This window comes from Theileria parva (genome assembly GCF_000165365.1).
Source record: "Theileria parva strain Muguga chromosome 4 map unlocalized ctg_529, whole genome shotgun sequence".
NCBI lineage: Eukaryota > Apicomplexa > Aconoidasida > Piroplasmida > Theileriidae > Theileria > Theileria parva.
Genome location: NW_876246.1, coordinates 387,149 through 407,026, shown reverse-complemented (window position 1 = coordinate 407,026; position 19,878 = coordinate 387,149). Strand labels below are relative to the sequence as shown.

Here is a 19,878-nt window from a genome sequence, read left to right as displayed (position 1 = left end):
TATTGAAGAGAGTTTCGGGGAATAAAATTAATCACCACTGAACAGTAATAATGAATGAGAGAATGGTCCAGGTAAAGTTAGATCCATGGGGTCGTAGAACTCGAATAAATAAGATTTTTTAATTTATTTAATTTATTAATATAATTTTTATTCTTATCATTTTTATCGTTTACAACTTCGTTTTACACATCTCTTCCTAACCACTTCATTCTCACTCCAATAATTTCAACTTACTCAATCACATGATATACACATACCATAACAACGTAATTGTAAATATTATATATAGTAATTTATCACGGAATTTTATGTATTTATTCATAATATTTCAATTTTGGATTCTATTACCCCAATATAATGATTTTTATCGACCAAATTACATATATTTAATACTAAAAGTTTATTTAATGTTTGGAATAAAAATAATATGAAAAAATAATTATACTAAATTTCGTATAATTGTTAACAGTGGTGGAATCCTATGGAATCCATACTATATCATTTTTGACGATTTCAAGATAACATTTGTTTGAGTCTAAAACCCATGTGATTTTGTTGAAAAAATAATTTTTAACTTTATTTAAATAAATTTATCAAGTCGTTGAATTGGTGTGTACGCTTTGTGTTCTTGCTGGGGCTTTACCCATAGAATTATACACATTGGTTTTTATCACTTTAAATATTCTTTCCACTCTTTTTCTAATTTAATTTCTTAAACTTAACTTTTTTACTCAAACACCTCTCCTCAAGTTATTTGCAATTTGATCAAAATGGTTCATGAAGTTACTTCAAAAGAAGGTAACCACCATACTGCTTAGCATATTATTTATCAAGTTACATACTTAGTAAATGATGTGTTAATTGGAGTATATGAAATTGTGTAGAATTTGAAAAGACACTTTCTGGTGATTCCGTAGTTGTCGTTGACTTTTACGCTGATTGGTGTGGTACGTTCCACAGATATAAGTCATTATGTTATGTTTAACCCTGTAAATAGGCCCTTGCATGAGATTTGCTCCTCAATTTGACGCTTTGGCTACTGAACACCCTTCACTTTTATTTGTCAAGGTAAACGTCGACAAGCTACAGGAACTTGCACAAAAGTATAACGTCACAAGCCTTCCAACCTTTAAAGTTTTCAAATCTGGACAAGTTCTTGGCGAGTTTCTTGGCGCAAGCAAAGAAGGACTAAAGTATTCTAATTGGTTATTTATAGTGTTCTAATTCGCTACTTACATATAGTATTATGAGTTATATACATTTAAGTATATTAATAATGTTGTAGGAACACATTGTTAAAGTAAGGATTAATTGTTTTATTATTTTTAGGGTTGCCTCTTAATTTTATTTTATACACATTCATATGTTAGTATATTATATGTATAGTTTAGTTGTTAGATTCATAAGAGTTAATAAAGAGTTCTGAGGCCACTTGTATGTCAATTCCAGTAATGGATAAGATTTTATCCCTTGATTTATGACCATGTAATAATGTTACATTCCCCTTTTTTATACCGACTAAGATAAATTTCAACATTGGATAGAATAAGAGTTAGATAGGGAATAGTAAGAAATTACGTGTTTTGGAAATGAATTCTACCAACGCTTTATTACATTCACCATCTCTAGGTGGAGCTGCGATTTGAACTGATAAACAACCTTCCACTTCTACACATAAAAGTAATAATTTAATTTATAAATTACTAATAAATTATTAGTAAAATATTAATAAAACATGTGTAAATTATTTGTAAGGAACCTCCTTTAATTTGAGTTTGCTTTGAACCGGGTTTAACATTAACTTTTAGTAGAATTTCGTCATTTTTCTTCTCCAAATATCCCACCTTCTGTGGAATTTAATCATATTTAAATCATTTTACCTCATTTTGGCTACTTTCCATCAAGGAATCTTCATTAAATGTATTATTTCTCACAATATTTCTAGCGAAAAGAGAATTTAGTGAACAAATATTTTCATTAAATTTGTTACTTCTCAAACTTGTATAATTTACTGTATTAAAACAATTTCTAAAGTAAATATAACTAAGAGAATAAAAATGAATAAATTTGAACATGTAGTGGAAAAAATTAATTTGTGTACTTTGACCACTTGGGGAACCCCTGGTGATTGGAGAGGCTAGTATACACACTTCCTGTGTAAATGCAGAATAAAGGCAAGGCCATCATAAGGGCGTTAAGAACAGGGCCAATTGATGAGGAGACGATTTTACTCAACCTCTTTGAAACGTTGCCATTACTGTCTAGTAACTGGGCGGCTGGAACTGCGGAATTGGAGTCCGCAGAACTAGTTCTTGAGATGTGATTATAACTTGACTCAAGAGTCATTGAACACAATGAAAGCACTTGGACCAAAATTGAAGATGAGATGTTTGAAAAGAGTAAAAGTGTGACGAGTGCGTTTTTGCCCAAAGAAACACCAACCAGAAGTGGGAATCCAAAAGCCAAAATAAAAGGCAAAATTGACAATAAAATTGATATCAGCACATTCTTGTATGTTAATAATTGGCTTTCCTTCTTAGGTTGTGCGAAATGAGCTTCCAAATCTAGCAAGCAGCTGTCGGTGGATTTAGGGGTTGGGCGCCTGGGAGTGTTAGAAATATCAACATCTGGCGGTAATAAATTCCTGTTCACGTCAATGTGATATTCATTTTCGACAACTTCACCTTCTTGGTTCTTAGAGGTGAATGAGCCTGTGTAATGTACTTCCTCAAGATCAGCCTCGTCATGTGACTCTTCGTTTACCACCTCAGCTGTATGTACTTGGGATGGTTGAACTTTCTTTTCGGGATATGAACTTTCATATTCCCTGTAAGTGCTACTGCAACTTGAATTCTCGCTAGAAATACTTTTCCTGACTCCTTCCATCACCTTATTCAAATCCACCGTGGTTTCCAATGGTACTCCTGTATCATTCTTATGTTCTACCATTGATGCCAAATTCTGCTTATTTTCGACCTTTTCTACATCTTCTACTGCATTTTCTACTTTATCTGAACTTTTTTCTACATTATTTTGTTTATTTTGTGAATCTTCTACATTATTTTGTGCACTTTCTGAATTCTGTGAATTGTTTTGTACAGTAACCTCTTCGTCGGTTGATATTTTTTGCAAGTTAAAGTGTTTTTCATGATACTTGGGGTGGAACATCTTGTAGTGAATATCTGCATTTTTCAATATTCTGTAATCTCTAGAGCAGTGTTTCCTCAAATCCACAGTCGCGGCATTATCTCCAGCATCTTCATGAGTAGAGTTAGCTGTGTGGAACGAGTTGTTACTGTAAGTGGAGTCGAGAGTGTCAGTGAGTGGTGATCTGGAACTATCACAGGTGATTGGAGCATTCAACAATGAATCCTCTTGAACACCGGCTTCAACTAGCAAACATTTCTTAAACCCTCCTCTGAACTTTTTATACTTAGTATCATCATCTGAACTAATTACTACGTTAATCAGTTCGTCATTGTTGGATTCTTCAACTTGTCCATTTGGGGACTCAACGTCTGCGTTTCTCTTGGTAATATCCTCACTTTCGGGTTTGTCGTCTTGTTTTTTATTATTTTTACCACTTCTCCAAAATGATAGTTTTATACCCTTGCCCTTTCCCTTATCATCTTTGTCACGCTTGTTGGATGGGTAAAGTGAGTTGTAAACTTCCTTGAATGTTTTCCTCAACTTAGTATTAGCAATTGAGGATGATATTCTGAGGATTAACCCACTTTCAAGTATTGGGAATGTGCATCCCAAGAACAGAGATGTGAGGGCAAATGGGTTAAGGTAACCTGGGCTAACAACTTCCAACTTAACTGACATGTGGTTAATGAGTACTAAACCGAGTAAAATACACCAGGTACTCAAGTATGGCTTAGTTACATCACTGACTTTGGACCATGAAGTCTTAAGGTTCCTTAATACTAGACTGTCGGATGGATTTTCTTCATTTCCACCATCTTCGCCTTCAGTTAGTCTATGAGATGTAAAGACCAAGGAGTAGAAAATTGAGCCTGTAAGCACCAGGCAAAGAGAACACATTGATCCGGCACATACAAAGATTAACCCGTAGAAATCAGTCAAAATCAGTGACAATAGAAGGATCAAAGCTACTAATGCAGTTGGAATAAAGGTAAAGAGCTTTGAGAACGAAAGTGAGTTGATAATTCCACCAGTCAGTGATGAGATTACTGATAGTGAAATCGACTTGCCCATAAAGTTATTGTTTGACAAGAAGTATTTATTGCAAAGTGACATTAATACACCGACCAGGAAACCCAGTAACACTAGTCCGTAAACGGTGTACCTTTCATAGTGAACTCCGTCAATTTCACTTGGTAAGAAAAACATGTGAAAGAACGGCAAAAGAGCCAGAGTGGCTACCAGACTTGAGCAAACAGTGTACATGTAAGAGTTTCTGACCCTTTTAAGGGTATTATTCTTCATAAAGTATGTGAAAATGGTTATTGTTATTGCTGTTACAAATAGGCTAAATGAGAGAATAATAAATGGGTACGATAAGAACTTTATTGACTTGGCCAGCAGCACTCCATTTTCCTCAAATCTACCCATCACCATCACGTATGAGCAGATTAATGTTGAGAGGATGGCAACAAATTCAAGCACTAATTCGTAGATATTCTGCAAATAGTTATTCATATCTCCTAACAACTTATTTTCAACAACTTCATCTACTGAAACTTCTTCAATTGTGTTACTTTTATCAGACTCCAGGAGAATGTTGTATGAGTTGTTGAAAAGCCCTCCTGAGAGTCTGGAGAAAATAGTCACGAATAGAGTTCCAAAGCAAAAGTATGAAATTGTGGTCAGCAGTTTAAGTATTTTTGCATCACCTAAAGTTGTTCTCGGGAACAAAACTATAGTCAGGATAAAGAGTGAAAGAACGTTTAAACCGATTAAAAAGATAGAAATCGCAGACGAATTGCCCAAACATCTCAAGTACACTTGACGAATTCCTATTTGGGATAAGTCTACGAGCTTGCTGGAGGCTCCTTTACAGAAGAGCACAGCCAGTAAACCTGTGATCAATGAAGTTAGACCACCCACGAAAAAGCAAAGTCCATCTAGGTAATCGTTGGTGAGCCCATAGATAATAAATGAGATTCCGAAAATCAGGCACAACAAAACGATGTTGTTGGTGCCGACATGGAGCAGCAATAACCTGTAAATCTTGACACTTCTCTTCTCCTTTTCATCAGGCACGTACTACAACATTATTTACTACTTTTTTGGATAATTATGAGCACATCTTAGTATAATTCATACACACATCAGCGAGAAAATTAATTATCAATAAGACTAAAATATTAATAATCTAGTTAGTTCTTTAAAGTTATTGTTGATTTGTTCTTAATTTTATGAATCACTAAGTAATTTACTGTAATATTAAATTAATTAATAAATTTTTAAATAATTTGAAACGTACGTTTTTATCAATTTTTGAGCGAGCTTTCAAATTGAGTACAAATTCCTTAACAACGTGAGCGAAGGCGACTGTCAAGAAGAGAGAAACGCAAGTTAGGGAGGCGATATCAGATGCTTTCATTATAAATAATCATTAAATCAAGTTTTACAAATTACGGAAATAAATATACTGATTTGTTTCATAATTTACAGAACAGTAAAGATCTAAAAACAATGCAACAATTATGAATGCATGCATCCCGTGTGTAGAATCCTAGAATTAAAGACCACGGCCGATTCCAAAAATCGGCGAAATTTACTAATTTCACTAGAAACTTGGTTTAAACGGGATTTGTGTAAAAAACTAAAGAAATTTTAAAACTTTAAAAAAATGTTACATCACACAGATGAATTTTTTTCATGACATTTGAGGCTTATTTGATGGATTCTACTAGATTTCATATGATTTAATATTTAATATTGTTTATTTTGAGATCTATAGTACATTTAAATCACTATATACTATTAATTGTAAATTGTGTTGCTTTTTCTTCCACACCATAGATTTACACAACTTACGTAAAATTTTCTAAAATGCTTCAAATTTCTACTATTAAATAATTAAAATATGTAATAATTTATTATGCCGAGGTTTCCATATCTTTTCGGCAAATATTTACGCTTCAACGGTATTACACATTTACCATCCCATTACCTATACTATTATTATTCCAATACCAATGAATATCACATATTATATGATTTATATTATACCTATAAACATTTTTTAGGAAAGGGACAATGTAGAGGATTTAAGAAGAACCAGATAATTCATCCCATCCCCGTCAAAGCCTATGGCAGACCTCCTTCAGCCTCCTCTCAAACCGGTATTCTCTTAATTATAACACCATTATTCGCTGTTAATCAGATGATATTTTAGTTTTATACTCACAATTTCTTCTACTTACTCTCTTACTCCCATATTCTTTGAATTTGTGTAGGACTGTACCATGACGAGGACTATAACTATTACACTAAAGTATCCTATTCCCTGAAAAAGACCAGAATTAAGCTTAAACCGTTGGTTTTCAAGAAAGACTTTGAATCTAAACTTTTAAATACCACAGTTCCAAACGTTAGGGTTACCACTTCAGGTATTTCCCACTCACCCTTACTACATACTTAAATATACTACTTGTGTACCTGTGTATAATGTTTTGCAGCATTACATGCGATAACGAGTAGTGGAGGATTTGATAATTATATTTTAAATACTTTCCCGGAACAACTAAGATCGCAAATGGGCGAACAAATGAGAAATGTCATGTACTTTTATAAATCCAATCCAAGTAATACACAACGCATAATACCATTGTTAACACTATACTTAGTTATACCTTTAATTATACTAGAATAGTAATTTATTAATAGGTATAATGAGACTGGGGCTTCCTTGGAAAGTGTATTACTCAGAAAACAGCCGTGTAAGAATTTCAAAAACTAAATTAACGTAGAAGGACCCTGTTTATGCCTATTATAAACACTTGACTGGCAAATACAAGTCTGAAGAACTCAAATTTTTGGAATCTAAAAAATATTCACCATTCTATCTACCACCTGAACAAAGTAACAACAATCCTTTCCTAACATACATTTCTGTCTAATTCTAGTATATTAATGTATTTACAGATGTGATGGTTGAGAGGCAACCATTTGCAAGCGGAGAGGAGGGAATGAAGTTGAATTTGTGGTGGAAAAATAACCCTCAAGAATTCAGAAACCGACTCGGTAACTTATCACATATATTCAAAGAATGGCTTCTAATCGAATACTCTAATAAATTATAACTAATCTGTTTGCATAGGTGAGGCAAGAATGTTTGATAGGAATGGCGTGGATTTGAATTTGATGAATTGCTTCAGAACAGGTGAAGGACGCGGCGGAGGTGGACCTCATGGGAAAAGCCTTAGAAAACGCTCGAAAACCTTTAGATTCAACATCACTAGACCATACTAATATTATACATACATAATATTATATATAGTAGCATAATATTAAGGAAAATGTAAACTTGAGCTTTTGAGTGTTAATTTGGTGGGAGAAAGATCATCTGGGACTTCTATAACATCTTCAAAGGGCTCTAACTCATTAAAAGTCTCCAAATCCTCCAAGTTTAACTCGTCATCTCTTAATTCTATTGGTTCAAACTTATTCTTAATTCCCATGCTCGGTAGTAGGGTTCTCTTGGTGTAGTTTCTCACAATCTCAGGCGAACTCTCTTCCTTATTAACACTATTAGAATCAAGTGAATGTGTCGTATTATCATTAAATTGATAAAAATCATGTGGCAATAACGTTGTGCCAGCTTCCTTCATCCTCTTTCTCTTGTTTTTCAGATGCTTTGAACTTGGTTTAGTTTGCTGTGCAGTGGGTTTATGTACTTCTGTGCCCAGTTCAGGTAGCTGTAAACTAGTTTTATCCAGTTTCGAATCCGGTTTATCTACTTTAGAACTGGGTTTGAAAAATTCTGAGATGGATTTAGTGGGTTTTGATGTGGATTTGCTTTGTTTAGGTATACTGTTGAGGATATTAGCGCATAATTGCTCAACTGATTTAACGTTTAAGTTCCGTCTCAATGTTAATAAATTATCATTAAAATCGTCATCCACCTCCACGTTGAATAATTTTTCCATATATTTCACCAAATAGAGTTGTTGGTTATCCTTCAGTAATTTAATCAGCTTCAGTATGTTATTGTACTTTTCATCGCTGGCGGTCTTAACACTGGGATTTTCTAACAGTATTGGCCTTATATACTGTTGGAGGTTATGGTTCGACTGAGACTTTTTAATGTAACTTAACAAATGGTATATAAATTGCAAGATTCCCCCGTTTTCAAATTGGTTAAACAATGTGATTACGGAACTGAGAAGTGAGAATTGCGATAATTCGTACAAGGTTGTCATGCAGTGAAGTGAAATGAGGTTAAACAATGTCAAATCTAACTTAGAAAGTATTTCAAGAAACTTTTGTGATGCTACTCTTACACGTTCATACCCACTGCAACTATTCAACAGTATTATTATTGATATGTTACTGTCATACACTGACTTATTCAGTGTTTTTGCGTACTGATACACTACACTCTCAGCCACGTACAGGATATTTAGTGTATCTAAACAAGTTGTTGAATTTGTATATTTATAACTTATTGTTACACACCCGTCATTTAGTATGTTTAATTTACTCTTCTTTTGGCTTAATTTAAGAATACTCTTGTTACTTTGATATAATGACAAAAATAAGTCTGTGACGTAGTTGAGTAGTTGATTTACAGTACTGGAACTCATTGTGAACGAGTAGTTATTCTTCAAAAAATCAATATTCGACAGTTTTAATATACTTAGTGCTGTGGAAACAGTAATAAACTTCTCAGTATCATTACTAAATTTAGGCTTATTAAGCAGCATTAGTAATAATTTGTTATGGAGTTGAGGTAGAAAATCAAAATAGTAATCTGTATTTATAGTCTTTAATATTATATATTCATACACCAAATAGTAAAATACCATCAGCTCATCCACCAAATCAGTTCTTCCAGTAGTAGAGTCAGACAGCATCATGTCAAAAGATTTGTTAAACAAAGTTGTGAACTTAGTTTCATCCAATTTAACAAAATTAAAGCTACTCATTAAACTGTTCAAGATATACAGTACTCGCATTACATCATCTGTGTTGTCAACATTGGTATCGCTTTTTAAGTCCACAACAAATTCATATAGTTGGTTGAAGTTTGTATTAAAAAACGAGTTAATCTTATTTTTAAGTGTAGTATTGGAAGAGATATCTTTAGCTTCCTCTCCAGTCTCACTCAGGTTTGATAATATGTTGAGTGAGATAGACAGCAAATTGGGTGAATTTAACAAATAATCAAGACTTTTCAATACTAAATCTACCACCTTGAATTTGTTGGATTTTGTCACATTCATCCTCACCACCTCATTAAACATATTCAACAGTGTTAGCAAATTGTTTTCAGTAGTTTTATTTAATTTATATAACTCATCACAGTTTGTTATGAAATCGTCCAAACTACTAGTGACACCAGTTCCTAAATCTGTACTTGAGCCTGTTGATGACAATGACTTGAGTAATTGTAGTAGGATAGTATTGTATAGGGTGTGTAACTGTGGTGGATTTAAGAACGTAACATAATTTGAAAGAGTAAAATAGGAAAACTCCGGGTCGAAGAAGTTAAGTTCAACTAAATCCGAAACTAAATTATTCACAAATTGGTTGTAACTTTCCTTTTCACTATGTTTTAACATTGAGTTACACATGACTCGCATGTTTTCCATGTAATCCTCACCTCCACTGTTACCCTTACCTGTGTTAAAGTTGTATACATGGTGATGATAGGGTTTATTATTACCACTAAATAAGTTTTGGTATTTACTCTTCACATTCGTTAAATTCAAGTCAAGCTTAAGGCTAACCTTAAACTTTGGCAACTCTTTTAATAAATATACACAGCCGATATACTTGTTATTACTATTCACAATTTTATTGTAGACTGTTTCATCATCTATCACAACAATGTTGGAATCAAGTTTATCAGTTTTAACACCATTATCCGTAGGATCAAGTTTGTCAGTATTATTAGTATTATCAGTATCATCAGTATTAGCAAGTTTATCGGAAGTTTGCGAACAAGAATGTTTAAGGTGTATAAATTCAATTAGTTGATTGACCTCATTGTTTTCACCTGTATATATTCTCAATACTCTTTCCATAATCTTTTTTTCCAATACATCTCCATTGATGAGTATGAACTTGAGTAATAGGGGTAGATTGTCATCCATATTGCTGAGCAAACTAGTTACTAGCTCCATGTATAAAGAATGATGGTATAATTCTGGATTAATAATGGAATGGACTACTAAGTAATAGGCTGAAACAACTCTTAGATCCCCGACAATATCAAAAGACTTGGCTGAATAATTTACGTAAAAACTTGTTTTGACCATGTTCACTATGGCGGAACAGGTGATATTGACCAAGTTAACCCTTTTATATAATTCTACAGTAGAGTTGGATAGAGCTGAATCACCTCCCAATCTGGTTGCAGCCCTTTTATCCAAATCAGCCTCGACCAATAATTGTTTTCTCAGAACCACTTGGTCTTTTTTCAATACATCTAATTTCAGAAGTAGTGATTTAATAAGCTCATTACATGCCACAGTGGATAACAGGCGTACTCCTCTGTATTGACACGTACTTAATACAAATACGTATTCTATTAACGTAAGTAGGTGTTGAAAATACGGTAGCTCAACTTGGAGAATCAGCTCATTGAAAAACTCACAGAAGCGATGAAATCCTACACTTCCAAAATCAATCATCCACCCTTCCTTATAATCCAATTTCTTGTTCAAGAACTTCATCCTACGATTACAAACTGAATAAAACGTATGTGATAAAGAATGTCCGTTTTCAAAGTTTATACTACTCCCATATACTTCAGAATCTTCCAACTCCATGCTAGAATTCCCTCCACGAGGATTAACACCATTAGAACTGTCTTCGTTGGTTAACTGAGTGATTTGGTCAAAGTTAACCCTGTTTGGCAAGTTATTATATAAATTCTTAAAAACATCCCACTCCAGTTCATTTGTTTCATTGGTTGTTTTAGTTGGACTAGAATTATCAAGATATGAGTAGTGAACAAGATTCGGTGTGAAACCAGAACACTCAATGATAAACGATAAAATCTCAGCTATTGTTACAAATTTATCCTCGGATGAAAGTGATAGGTATATACGTTGTAGACAACTTGATAGTCGAGCATGTTTGCGGCCTATTATTATCTCAAACAAGCGAGAGGCTAATACTTCTTTACTGGCACTTTTTATAGGTGTGTCGGATTTTAGAGAATGGTTTCCGTTTTTAAGAGCGGAATTTAAAGTTTTAGGAGTGATATTGGTGGTTTTATTGCGTGAATTATTGGATTTTGTGGACAGTTTTCGAGATTTATTTGGTTTACTTTTATTTTGATTAGTGAAGAGATTGTCACCTAAATTGTAATCTTCGTCATCAGAATCTTCAGTGGAATCCGATTCATCAATCATTTCAAATATTTCATCATCCTTCCCGGTACTTTTTTTCAACATTGTTGATAGATATAATTAAAAATTAATAATTGTTGGTGTTACGGTAAGATGTGGAAGATTGGGTAAAATTGAGAATTTCAGGAAAAAATATAAAAATAAAACGGAATGGAATAAAAATCAGTTAAATGTGTAATCCCCATGATGTGAAATATAAAGTAAAATGAAATTTTTTCTTCTTGAATCCCCCATACCTATGTTAACAGAAATGTAACATCATGATTTTTAAATATAACTTTTTATACCATTTTTCATATGTATAATATTTATATATATAATTTAATTTGTTTTAGCACTTTTTAGCTAAATTTTTACCCATTTTTGTTTTTTATTGACACTGATGGATACTCTCCCTAAAATAACATTATAATTATAATTAAATGAGTTATAACCATATTTTAAGCCTTTTTCTGTATTTATACTGCTGAGAAAAGGACCAATCCTTGCTAAATTTTCACACATTTATACCTGAATAAATAGTACTAATATGATCGTATTGGTATGACGGGATCATTAAAGGAATTGATCCGCAGTATACGCGGATCTAAAACAGCCTCTGAAGAACGAGCAGTTTTGGCTCGAGAGTGCGCTAAGATCCGCAGTAGTCTGAACACTGATAACATAAATTACAGGAGAAAGAACATTTCAAAGCTTCTGTTTATTAATTTACTAGGACATCCGACAAATTTTGGTCAAATTGAGTGTATAAAACTGATAGCAAGCTCTAAATTTTCAGATAAAAGAATTGGATATTTGGCCCTGAACTTGCTTTTGACTGAAGACTCCGAAGTGCTAATGCTGGCGACCAACTCGATTAAGATAGACTTGAATAACCCAAACCCTTACATATGTGAAATGGCTCTACGGTCACTGGCTAACATAGGCACTCACGAGATGCTCAGAGAACTACAGTATGAAATTGATACACTGATCAATTCTAATGTGCCTAATATTAAGAAGAAGGCCACAATCTGTACGGTAAGAATGCTGAGAAAAGCTGCACAGCGTAATTTAACCCCGGACAGCATAAGCATAGACCTGGCATACTCGTTCATGAAGTATCTCGAGCCCTTAATTTCAGACTTTGATAACGGAGTTAAAACGGCGGCACTGTCACTCATGTCTGTACTTCTGGAACATTACACAAAAATCTGTGATTTGGACAGATTCTTCACACTGCTATTGGATACCATGAATGAAGTTCTGAACCCTACTAGTACTAATTTCTCAGCAACTATTCCTGCTAATACAGAAACCTTCACAAGCCAACAACTGATTACAGATCAGTACTCAACGGATCCATTTCTCAAGGTCAAGATACTCTCACTGATCAAACAAGTGTATTTAAAACTACTATACAATACAAATCATCCCAGTGGTATCTCCAAACACTATCACATACTATTTATATACTAATATATTTATATACTAATGTATTTATGTACTGAATATATACTAATAATGGTTAGGTGATGACTATGACGTTAAACTAATGGATTATAAGGAGAGACTGTATGAGATAATCTCGAAGATCATAAAGTCGATAGAGCTCAGGTCTAACATGAACGATGTGATTTTGTACGAGTGTGTGACGACAATAGAGTGTGAGTTCGCAGATGATAGATTCAATGAACTGGGGAAGCAAGTGGTGGAAAAGTTTATGGTGGGATTCAATAACAATGTCAAGTACATATCACTCGGAATAATAAAGAAGTTACATAACGTTCACATGAAGTACGGAGATAGTAACTGGACAATAATAGTCCAGTCATTTAAACAAAGAGATATATCGATAAGAAAGAAAGCATTGGACGTGTCATTGAAGGTGGTGAATAGAGAAACCTTGGCACCAATTGTACAATATTTGTATGAATTTCTATTATCAGCAGATGACGATTTAAAGAGAGAGAGTATGCACAGGATATTCAACTGTGTAAATCTACATTCAGATGACCTGGCGTATAAACTACAAGTGTTTGTAAAAATATTCTCCATCGCAGGAAATTGTGTGCAGGACGCAATACTGTTTGACTTTATAGACCTGTTGTCGAGTAGCACGGAGGAAACAAAGGCAAAAACGACCCTAGAACTGGTTAAAACGCTGAGATATAATATGGGACAATCAGCGCTAGTGAAAGCCGCCCTGTACTCAATTGGTGAATACTATCAACTAATCAGTGGTGAACTGAGTAATTTAGTTACAATTAACCCACAACTAAGTGAAAACAGTTTCCAACTTAATGGAAAACTGTCTAATTCAGTTGGTAGTGAACTGGCCAAAAAGGATGAAGGTAATTTGTTGGACCTTTCAACACCTAAAAACGTTAATGGATTTCATTCGTTTGATAAGTCAAGTGAGGATGATTTTCTCTTGGACCTTTCTTCACCACCGAATGAACCAAATGATACAAACACTAATGAAGACGAATTGTTCTCACTATATAACAATAATAATGTGGCAAATACTCTTGAAACTGATAGTTTGGCTGGCAATAATAACTTGGGCGAAACAAATGATGTAGAGAAGGAGGAAGATGTGGATGGGACTGAAATCATAGTCGAAATGTTAGAAAACATAAGTATAGGATTAATAGCCAAGAATTTGTTGAGTGAATGTGAGTATTTAGTGACATGTATAGGGAAGTTAGTGTCTAAGATGCCAAACAGGGTAGATCAGTTGAGGAAGATTTTGAGACGTTTCAAGAGACATAGTAGCCCAGAATTGCAGCAAAGATCATGTGAGCTGGAGATAATAATTCAGGAAAATATCATGTCGTTGGTAACCCCAGTTTCAAATACATTGCCATCGTTGTATACAGAGTCAGTTGACGAGTTTTTGAGTTTAGGACCAGAAAAATTGCCTGAGAAAACTCAAAAAGAGGAACCTAAACATGAAAAGACTGATATATTCAATGAATTATTTGATACAAGTATTACAGTAGAGAGTGCCACATTTAAGACCACCACAGTGAGCGAGAAAGAGGAAAATAGAGAAGATAAACTAGTGAATAGTATAGTGGAGAATGTATCAGTAGTAAGCTCAAGAGATAAACGAGAAGATGACTTTCAACAATTTGACCCTTTTTAATCTTGTACCATATGATTATACTATGTAATTAACATATTAGTGTACATATACTGGTATGCATATGCCATACCTAATGTACTAGTATGTATATACATATATACCATATACATGGAATTGTAAAAATTATAATAGTATAGCGGGATAAATGAAAGCTATAACAACCACCCAAACTAATAGTAAGAAACAACCAACCATCTTGATCTAAAGAAATTATAATTTTATAAATATCTATTAAAAATAATTATTAGAAAATAGAATAGTAGATAATACGTAGAGGTTGTATCCTGAGAAGTCAATAGATAATCCAGTGTGTGCAAGCCAGTCTTTCCATTGTCTACCAGCATTGGGGACCATCAAATATGGATCACGATTCGGTTCTTCTCTGCCAAGTCCAACCTAAACAGAAATTTGACTGAGTAATTAGGAATAAGTAAGTTTGCAGGGGAAAGTGGAAAAATACATTGTTGGTATTGGCTTCAGATTGAGTGAGAACTTGAAGAGTAACTTGAATGAACCCAGTGGGAGTAGATTTGGGATTTGGATAAAGAGGAAGTTCACCACTAACTTTAACTTTATTGCCAGTAGTTGACACAGTGTTTATATAACTTTTCAATTCAAGATTAACATCCCCAATGAAGATGGGACTCCCAATCTTCCAGAAATCATAGAGAGAAAGCTGAAGGTGACAAGCGCCAAGAGGAGTTTTAACCTCAGGATAAACAACACGCCAGTTGAAAGTAGCATCTCCAGAGTCACAGTTGTAGTGAATGTCAGTTTTCTGTTCAGTGGAATAAGAGCCGGAATAAGTATGACAATCTAAACTAGAACATACAAACAAGTCCAGCATTTCTTTTTTACTCTCAGCGAAGGGAATTTTGGCATCACGAATTGACCAAATTACTAACCTACAGTTATTTTTAGAGTTGTATTAATAATACTAGTTGGTTGAAAATAAGTATAGTAAAGTGTACCTGATTTCGACAGTTGAAGTTTGCGTGACATTCAAGTTAATAGTCTTAAGAAGGTGAAATTTATCGATTTTATCAAGTTGTAAGAGGACATTCACGTGACCCTGAACATGACCGTTTTCATAGAGTAAAATGCGCTCAATTGGAACACTGTCGTCCCGCTGCATTTTCTGCCAAGATTTACTGAACCAGCGGTTCTCAACATCAATATATCCCCTAGCTATCAACTTTTCAATAGTATCCCCTACAAAGAAAAATATAACATTAAATAGAAAATAACTATAACGCGTAGGGACCATTAAGTACCTGTAAAACTATTGTATGATTCAATGACTTTGAAGTTTATTAATGAATGTTCAGGAAGGAAAATTTCCCTTTCATAGCTCTTGTTGATGTTGCTGATAAGACCATCAGAAACTCCAAGTAGTTCTCTAGATTGTCTCGAGGCGATTTCAACTGCAAGATAGGAGTTGGAACCTTCCTGGGTGCATGGAAAGCTGGAACTAGTAAGTAGACAAAGTCTCATCTTAAACAAGGATGATTTTAAGCTTGTTCTGAACATGCGGAACATCTTGGTAGGTTCAACTGCTATGTCTTTATACCGATCATCATAGGAGCAGTAGCGATATCCGCTAGAGTCCGAAACGGTTAAAAAGTATTTTAAACTGCCCATTTCACTCTCGTCATTGGTTCCACCCTGTTGCATTAGTTCACGTGAATTTTTGGACCAAAGTTTCTTGCCACCACCACTCCTGACAAATAAAGGCTGCATTTTGTAGGGAATGTCGATTAGAACTTCCTCAATGTTACTGTCCGAAACCAAGTTATAGGGTAGAGAACTTGAGTTCACAACTTTTTCACCGTCAATCGTCAGTAGAAACTTAGGAGGAACTAAAACACTGGTGTTGTCAAACTTAAGAGATTCAACCATTTTCTTAAACTCTTTAGTGGTATGGAACTGCTGGAAAACTTCAGCTAGAGCATTGTCAACCTGGCCTGAAGAGTTCTTAACGGAGTCAAACAGTTCGTAAGAGCCTCGATTCCCGCTTTTTTGAAGATTGTCAAACACCTCAAACATTCGCCTTGGGACCAAAGAGTGTCTTAAATCTTTCATGTAACTGTATTTTTCCATCACCTTATTATTCTTATATAAAGGGAAACAGCAGTGACCCAGTATATCACCAGTATCATCATTTAGTAGTTTTAGCTCTAGATAAGGGTCAAAAATAAGACCCATTGGGCTCTTAAATTCAAGAGAATGAACAGCAAAAATGTCATAATTCCGTTCGCCATCAGTTACCCAGACTGTTGAATGCTCAGAGCTACACATTATCTCATAAAATTGCTCGTCGTCGGTACAAATGCCGTAATTTTGGACACTGGCCTTTAATACTACATTATTCACGCTATTAGGAAGATTATTCATATTATCAGAGGAAGTGTTAGGAGATAGTTTAAGGTTTCTGAGACCGATAAGGCCTAATTGTACATTAATGTCTTGAACATTTGGTAGCATTTGGAACTTAGGAACTGATTTAGCCTCAGATTTGGTTACCATGTCAACAAATAAAAGGAGTTCACAATTTCCAATCTTGAGCCACCTAGGAACTCCACCAGTTTGATCATGACCACTTGAAGAACTTATTAATCTGTTATAAGTTGTTACTGCACTATACAACACTTCTTCAACATTTATCTTCTCTCTTCTCTTAACTAACCGAGTTTTATGACTATTATTATTAGCATTATTGGTAAAAGTGTCAGAATATGAGTATCTATCTTCTGTGTGCTTTGTGTTTAGAGTAATTAGAATTGGAACATTTGGTAGAATATTGTTGACTGGAGTGAGGTTGGAAGTGGAAATGGTAAGGCATTCCATGAAAACAGGGAATAGTGATTTGTTTTTTCTTGGAGTCGTAGTTTTCTTTCTTCCTTCACAAGTTACTGAGACGGTTATATTATCGTAAATTTTATCCATTTTCGCGCTATATAGGTAGCACCTGAGTTCGTAATCCATAAGAACCATTGAGGTTCTTCTGCTATGAGATGCTACTCTGAACTGCTTATTACTAGATGAATTGAAAGTGGATGAATAAAACATTTCCTTCTCCAAACTCAATAATACATTCAAGAAGCCTGAATTTTTACTAATTCCAGTGTTAACATTGATAAAATCGGTGGGCGAGTCTGTGTCAGCGGTGCTAATACTGCTTGTTCTTGATAAAGCTTTCGGTCCGTTAAGCTCATTCAATAAGTTAAGAGTGTTGTTTATAATGTTTGAAGTGTTATTTGATCCTGTAAAGAGTGAAATCCATACTGGAACCTTAACGGTGTTTGGCTTGTAGCTTGGTAAGTCGTCAAACGTGAACTTTGAAGAACCTAAAATTGAAACGTTTTTCTTATCAGACTTCCTCCTTGCAATTACTCTAATGAAGATGTACCACTGCTCCTCAGGATGGTAGGAAACAAGTAACTCCATAGGATGTAATCTGCCCTGAACTGAATCAAAGTTGCACACCCAACCTGTTATCCTATCAACTGTGTGATTCAAATTTAGTTGACCGTCAGGTCCATCATTATAGCCTAAGAACTGTAAATCCCGATTCAAAACAGCTGAAACGTCCTTCCGATACAAAATACTTTGCCATTCAGTAGTAGACTTGTAAGGACCGCAAGAGATCTCCAAGCAAACTTCAAATGGCTCTGAGAAGGTAAAGTTGTTGGGAGACTCGACTGCGAAAACGTCACAAAAGATCCTGGTGGGACTAGGTGAAAGAGGTTCGAGTTGGTGTGATGATGCCACATGAGCCTTCAACACATCTGAAGCCTTATTTATCCTCTTAACACTTGCACTTATCAATATTCTTCCAGCGTAATATTCATTTATTCCTCCACAATCATCGGTGTTACCAGTACCATTACTATTATTAACATCATCATTGTCAACATTAGTGTTAGTGGTGATAAGGGATGAATCAGTTGACTTGTAGAAATTAAACCATCTTGCTCTTTGACGTTCAGATCTGAGTTTAGAAAGTGAAAAATTGCCTTCTGCGAGTAATTTGTTGCTGATCCCTCCAGTTACACTGCCATCAGATTTGCTGATGGTTGGAAGTTCTATAGAGAAGCCCTTCCAAACCCTCAGAATAATGTTGTCTTCCAAAGTGGGTTCACCTACTGCTACACTCACTGGCATTAAAAAGCACTGGTTGAAGGTGTAATTTGACCTTCTGACCTCAGTGTTATAAGCGAGTAAACTGGTTCTAGCGCTCATATAGTTTGTTATCTTCTCACTGATTATATCAAGTGAGGTTTTATCCTCAGTTGAAGAGATTTCAGGATCTGAGCGCATGGTGTTGGTGATTCCCTTTACTCTGATGGGTTTGGAGGACTGTAATCTACACCCTGCATATTCGCAGGTTATATGTGGGCTGAATCCGAAAAGCTCAGTCTCAACATCCTCGAGAGTGTATACATTAATATACAGATGGAAGTATTTATAGAGCTTTGGAACCTCAGTTGATACCGCACTCCTGTAAACTAGAGGACTTGTGAGTGGTGGAATTTCAAGGTTGTTAGTCTTTTGAACCTCAACTTCCTTAGTAAGTGAAGGCTGTGCATTGTTTAGGGCTTCATGTGATAAATCATAGGCGTTTACAGTAATTCTCAGATGGCCTATTATGCGTACTGAATTGGGCGCAGTTAGTGGGAGAGCGCCTGAAAAGGTGTTATTCCTAAATGTTGAAATTAACTTCAACTGCAGAGCAGTAGAGCCCAAAGTATCGTTCCTCCAAAACGGATTGGCAGACTGAAGCTCGAACTCTATAACTCCAGAACTCCAGTACTTTTGCGACAATTCAATGTTATTCCATTGATGACTCTCATCCCAGCAAGCAACTACTGTCTTAGATGGCTTAACAGAAGTAACAAATTCTTTATCAAAACAACGGACAACCACCAAGGGGTCGATCGGTTTCCGGGAATTAGTACCAGAAAAAACAGCTTCGTGTATTGTAAAACCAACGCTGTAACGAGGCATTACTAAATATATGAAATGTGTGGAAATTCTACCATTATTTAGGAATCGGCAGTAGAATGTTACCCTTTAGGCACAATTTTTCTATTTTACAAAATAAAAACTAAAAATTACACATTAACACAATTTTTTGTGTTAAAAAATTAAACTAAATTATTTTACAAAATTAAAACTGAATGTGTGGAATTT

General features: G+C 34.7%; 7 protein-coding genes across 7 annotated transcripts; 3 read left to right on the top strand and 4 right to left on the bottom strand.

The window, feature by feature from the left end:
* The first annotated feature begins 198 nt into the window (after positions 1 to 198).
* Positions 199 to 1,359, top strand: TpMuguga_04g00217 (Thioredoxin). The gene is made up of 5 exons (XM_758759.2): positions 199 to 266; positions 470 to 798; positions 885 to 947; positions 998 to 1,193; positions 1,286 to 1,359. The coding sequence occupies exons 2-5, from the start codon at positions 771 to 773 to the stop codon at positions 1,302 to 1,304; spliced, it is 306 nt and encodes a 101-aa protein (XP_763852.1). The 5' UTR covers positions 199 to 266; positions 470 to 770; the 3' UTR covers positions 1,305 to 1,359.
* On the bottom strand, positions 1,286 to 2,075 carry TpMuguga_04g02175 (YggU family protein; the record flags this gene model as incomplete). The annotated part of the gene is made up of 4 exons (XM_061306138.1): positions 1,286 to 1,518; positions 1,579 to 1,668; positions 1,760 to 1,847; positions 1,881 to 2,075. The coding sequence occupies 4 exons, from the start codon at positions 2,073 to 2,075 to the stop codon at positions 1,388 to 1,390; spliced, it is 504 nt and encodes a 167-aa protein (XP_061161838.1). The 3' UTR covers positions 1,286 to 1,387.
* TpMuguga_04g00216 (Inorganic H+ pyrophosphatase family protein) lies at positions 2,075 to 5,950 on the bottom strand. The gene is made up of 2 exons (XM_758758.2): positions 5,453 to 5,950; positions 2,075 to 5,232 (listed from the first exon to the last, which is right to left on the bottom strand). Exons 1-2 carry the CDS (start codon positions 5,570 to 5,572, stop codon positions 2,089 to 2,091), a joined length of 3,264 nt encoding a protein of 1,087 aa, XP_763851.1. The 5' UTR covers positions 5,573 to 5,950; the 3' UTR covers positions 2,075 to 2,088.
* Positions 5,951 to 5,994: 44 nt separating this feature from the next.
* TpMuguga_04g00215 (uncharacterized protein) lies at positions 5,995 to 7,465 on the top strand. Its single transcript, XM_061305942.1, has 8 exons — positions 5,995 to 6,119; positions 6,222 to 6,317; positions 6,432 to 6,584; positions 6,654 to 6,779; positions 6,862 to 6,914; positions 6,945 to 7,056; positions 7,120 to 7,218; positions 7,295 to 7,465. Exons 1-8 carry the CDS (start codon positions 6,074 to 6,076, stop codon positions 7,444 to 7,446), a joined length of 837 nt encoding a protein of 278 aa, XP_061161110.1. The 5' UTR covers positions 5,995 to 6,073; the 3' UTR covers positions 7,447 to 7,465.
* Positions 7,285 to 11,738, bottom strand: TpMuguga_04g00214 (uncharacterized protein). Its single transcript, XM_758756.2, has one exon. It carries the CDS (start codon positions 11,598 to 11,600, stop codon positions 7,485 to 7,487), a length of 4,116 nt encoding a protein of 1,371 aa, XP_763849.1. The 5' UTR covers positions 11,601 to 11,738; the 3' UTR covers positions 7,285 to 7,484.
* A 106-nt stretch (positions 11,739 to 11,844) lies between these two features.
* Positions 11,845 to 14,692, top strand: ap1g1 (adaptin subunit gamma). Its single transcript, XM_758755.2, has 2 exons — positions 11,845 to 12,975; positions 13,067 to 14,692. The coding sequence occupies exons 1-2, from the start codon at positions 12,099 to 12,101 to the stop codon at positions 14,683 to 14,685; spliced, it is 2,496 nt and encodes an 831-aa protein (XP_763848.1). The 5' UTR covers positions 11,845 to 12,098; the 3' UTR covers positions 14,686 to 14,692.
* A 116-nt stretch (positions 14,693 to 14,808) lies between these two features.
* TpMuguga_04g02260 (C2 domain protein) lies at positions 14,809 to 19,692 on the bottom strand (the record flags this gene model as incomplete). The annotated part of the gene is made up of 5 exons (XM_758754.2): positions 14,809 to 14,886; positions 14,956 to 15,081; positions 15,146 to 15,590; positions 15,657 to 15,897; positions 15,960 to 19,692. 5 exons carry the CDS (start codon positions 19,690 to 19,692, stop codon positions 14,809 to 14,811), a joined length of 4,623 nt encoding a protein of 1,540 aa, XP_763847.2.
* Positions 19,693 to 19,878: the final 186 nt, after the last annotated feature.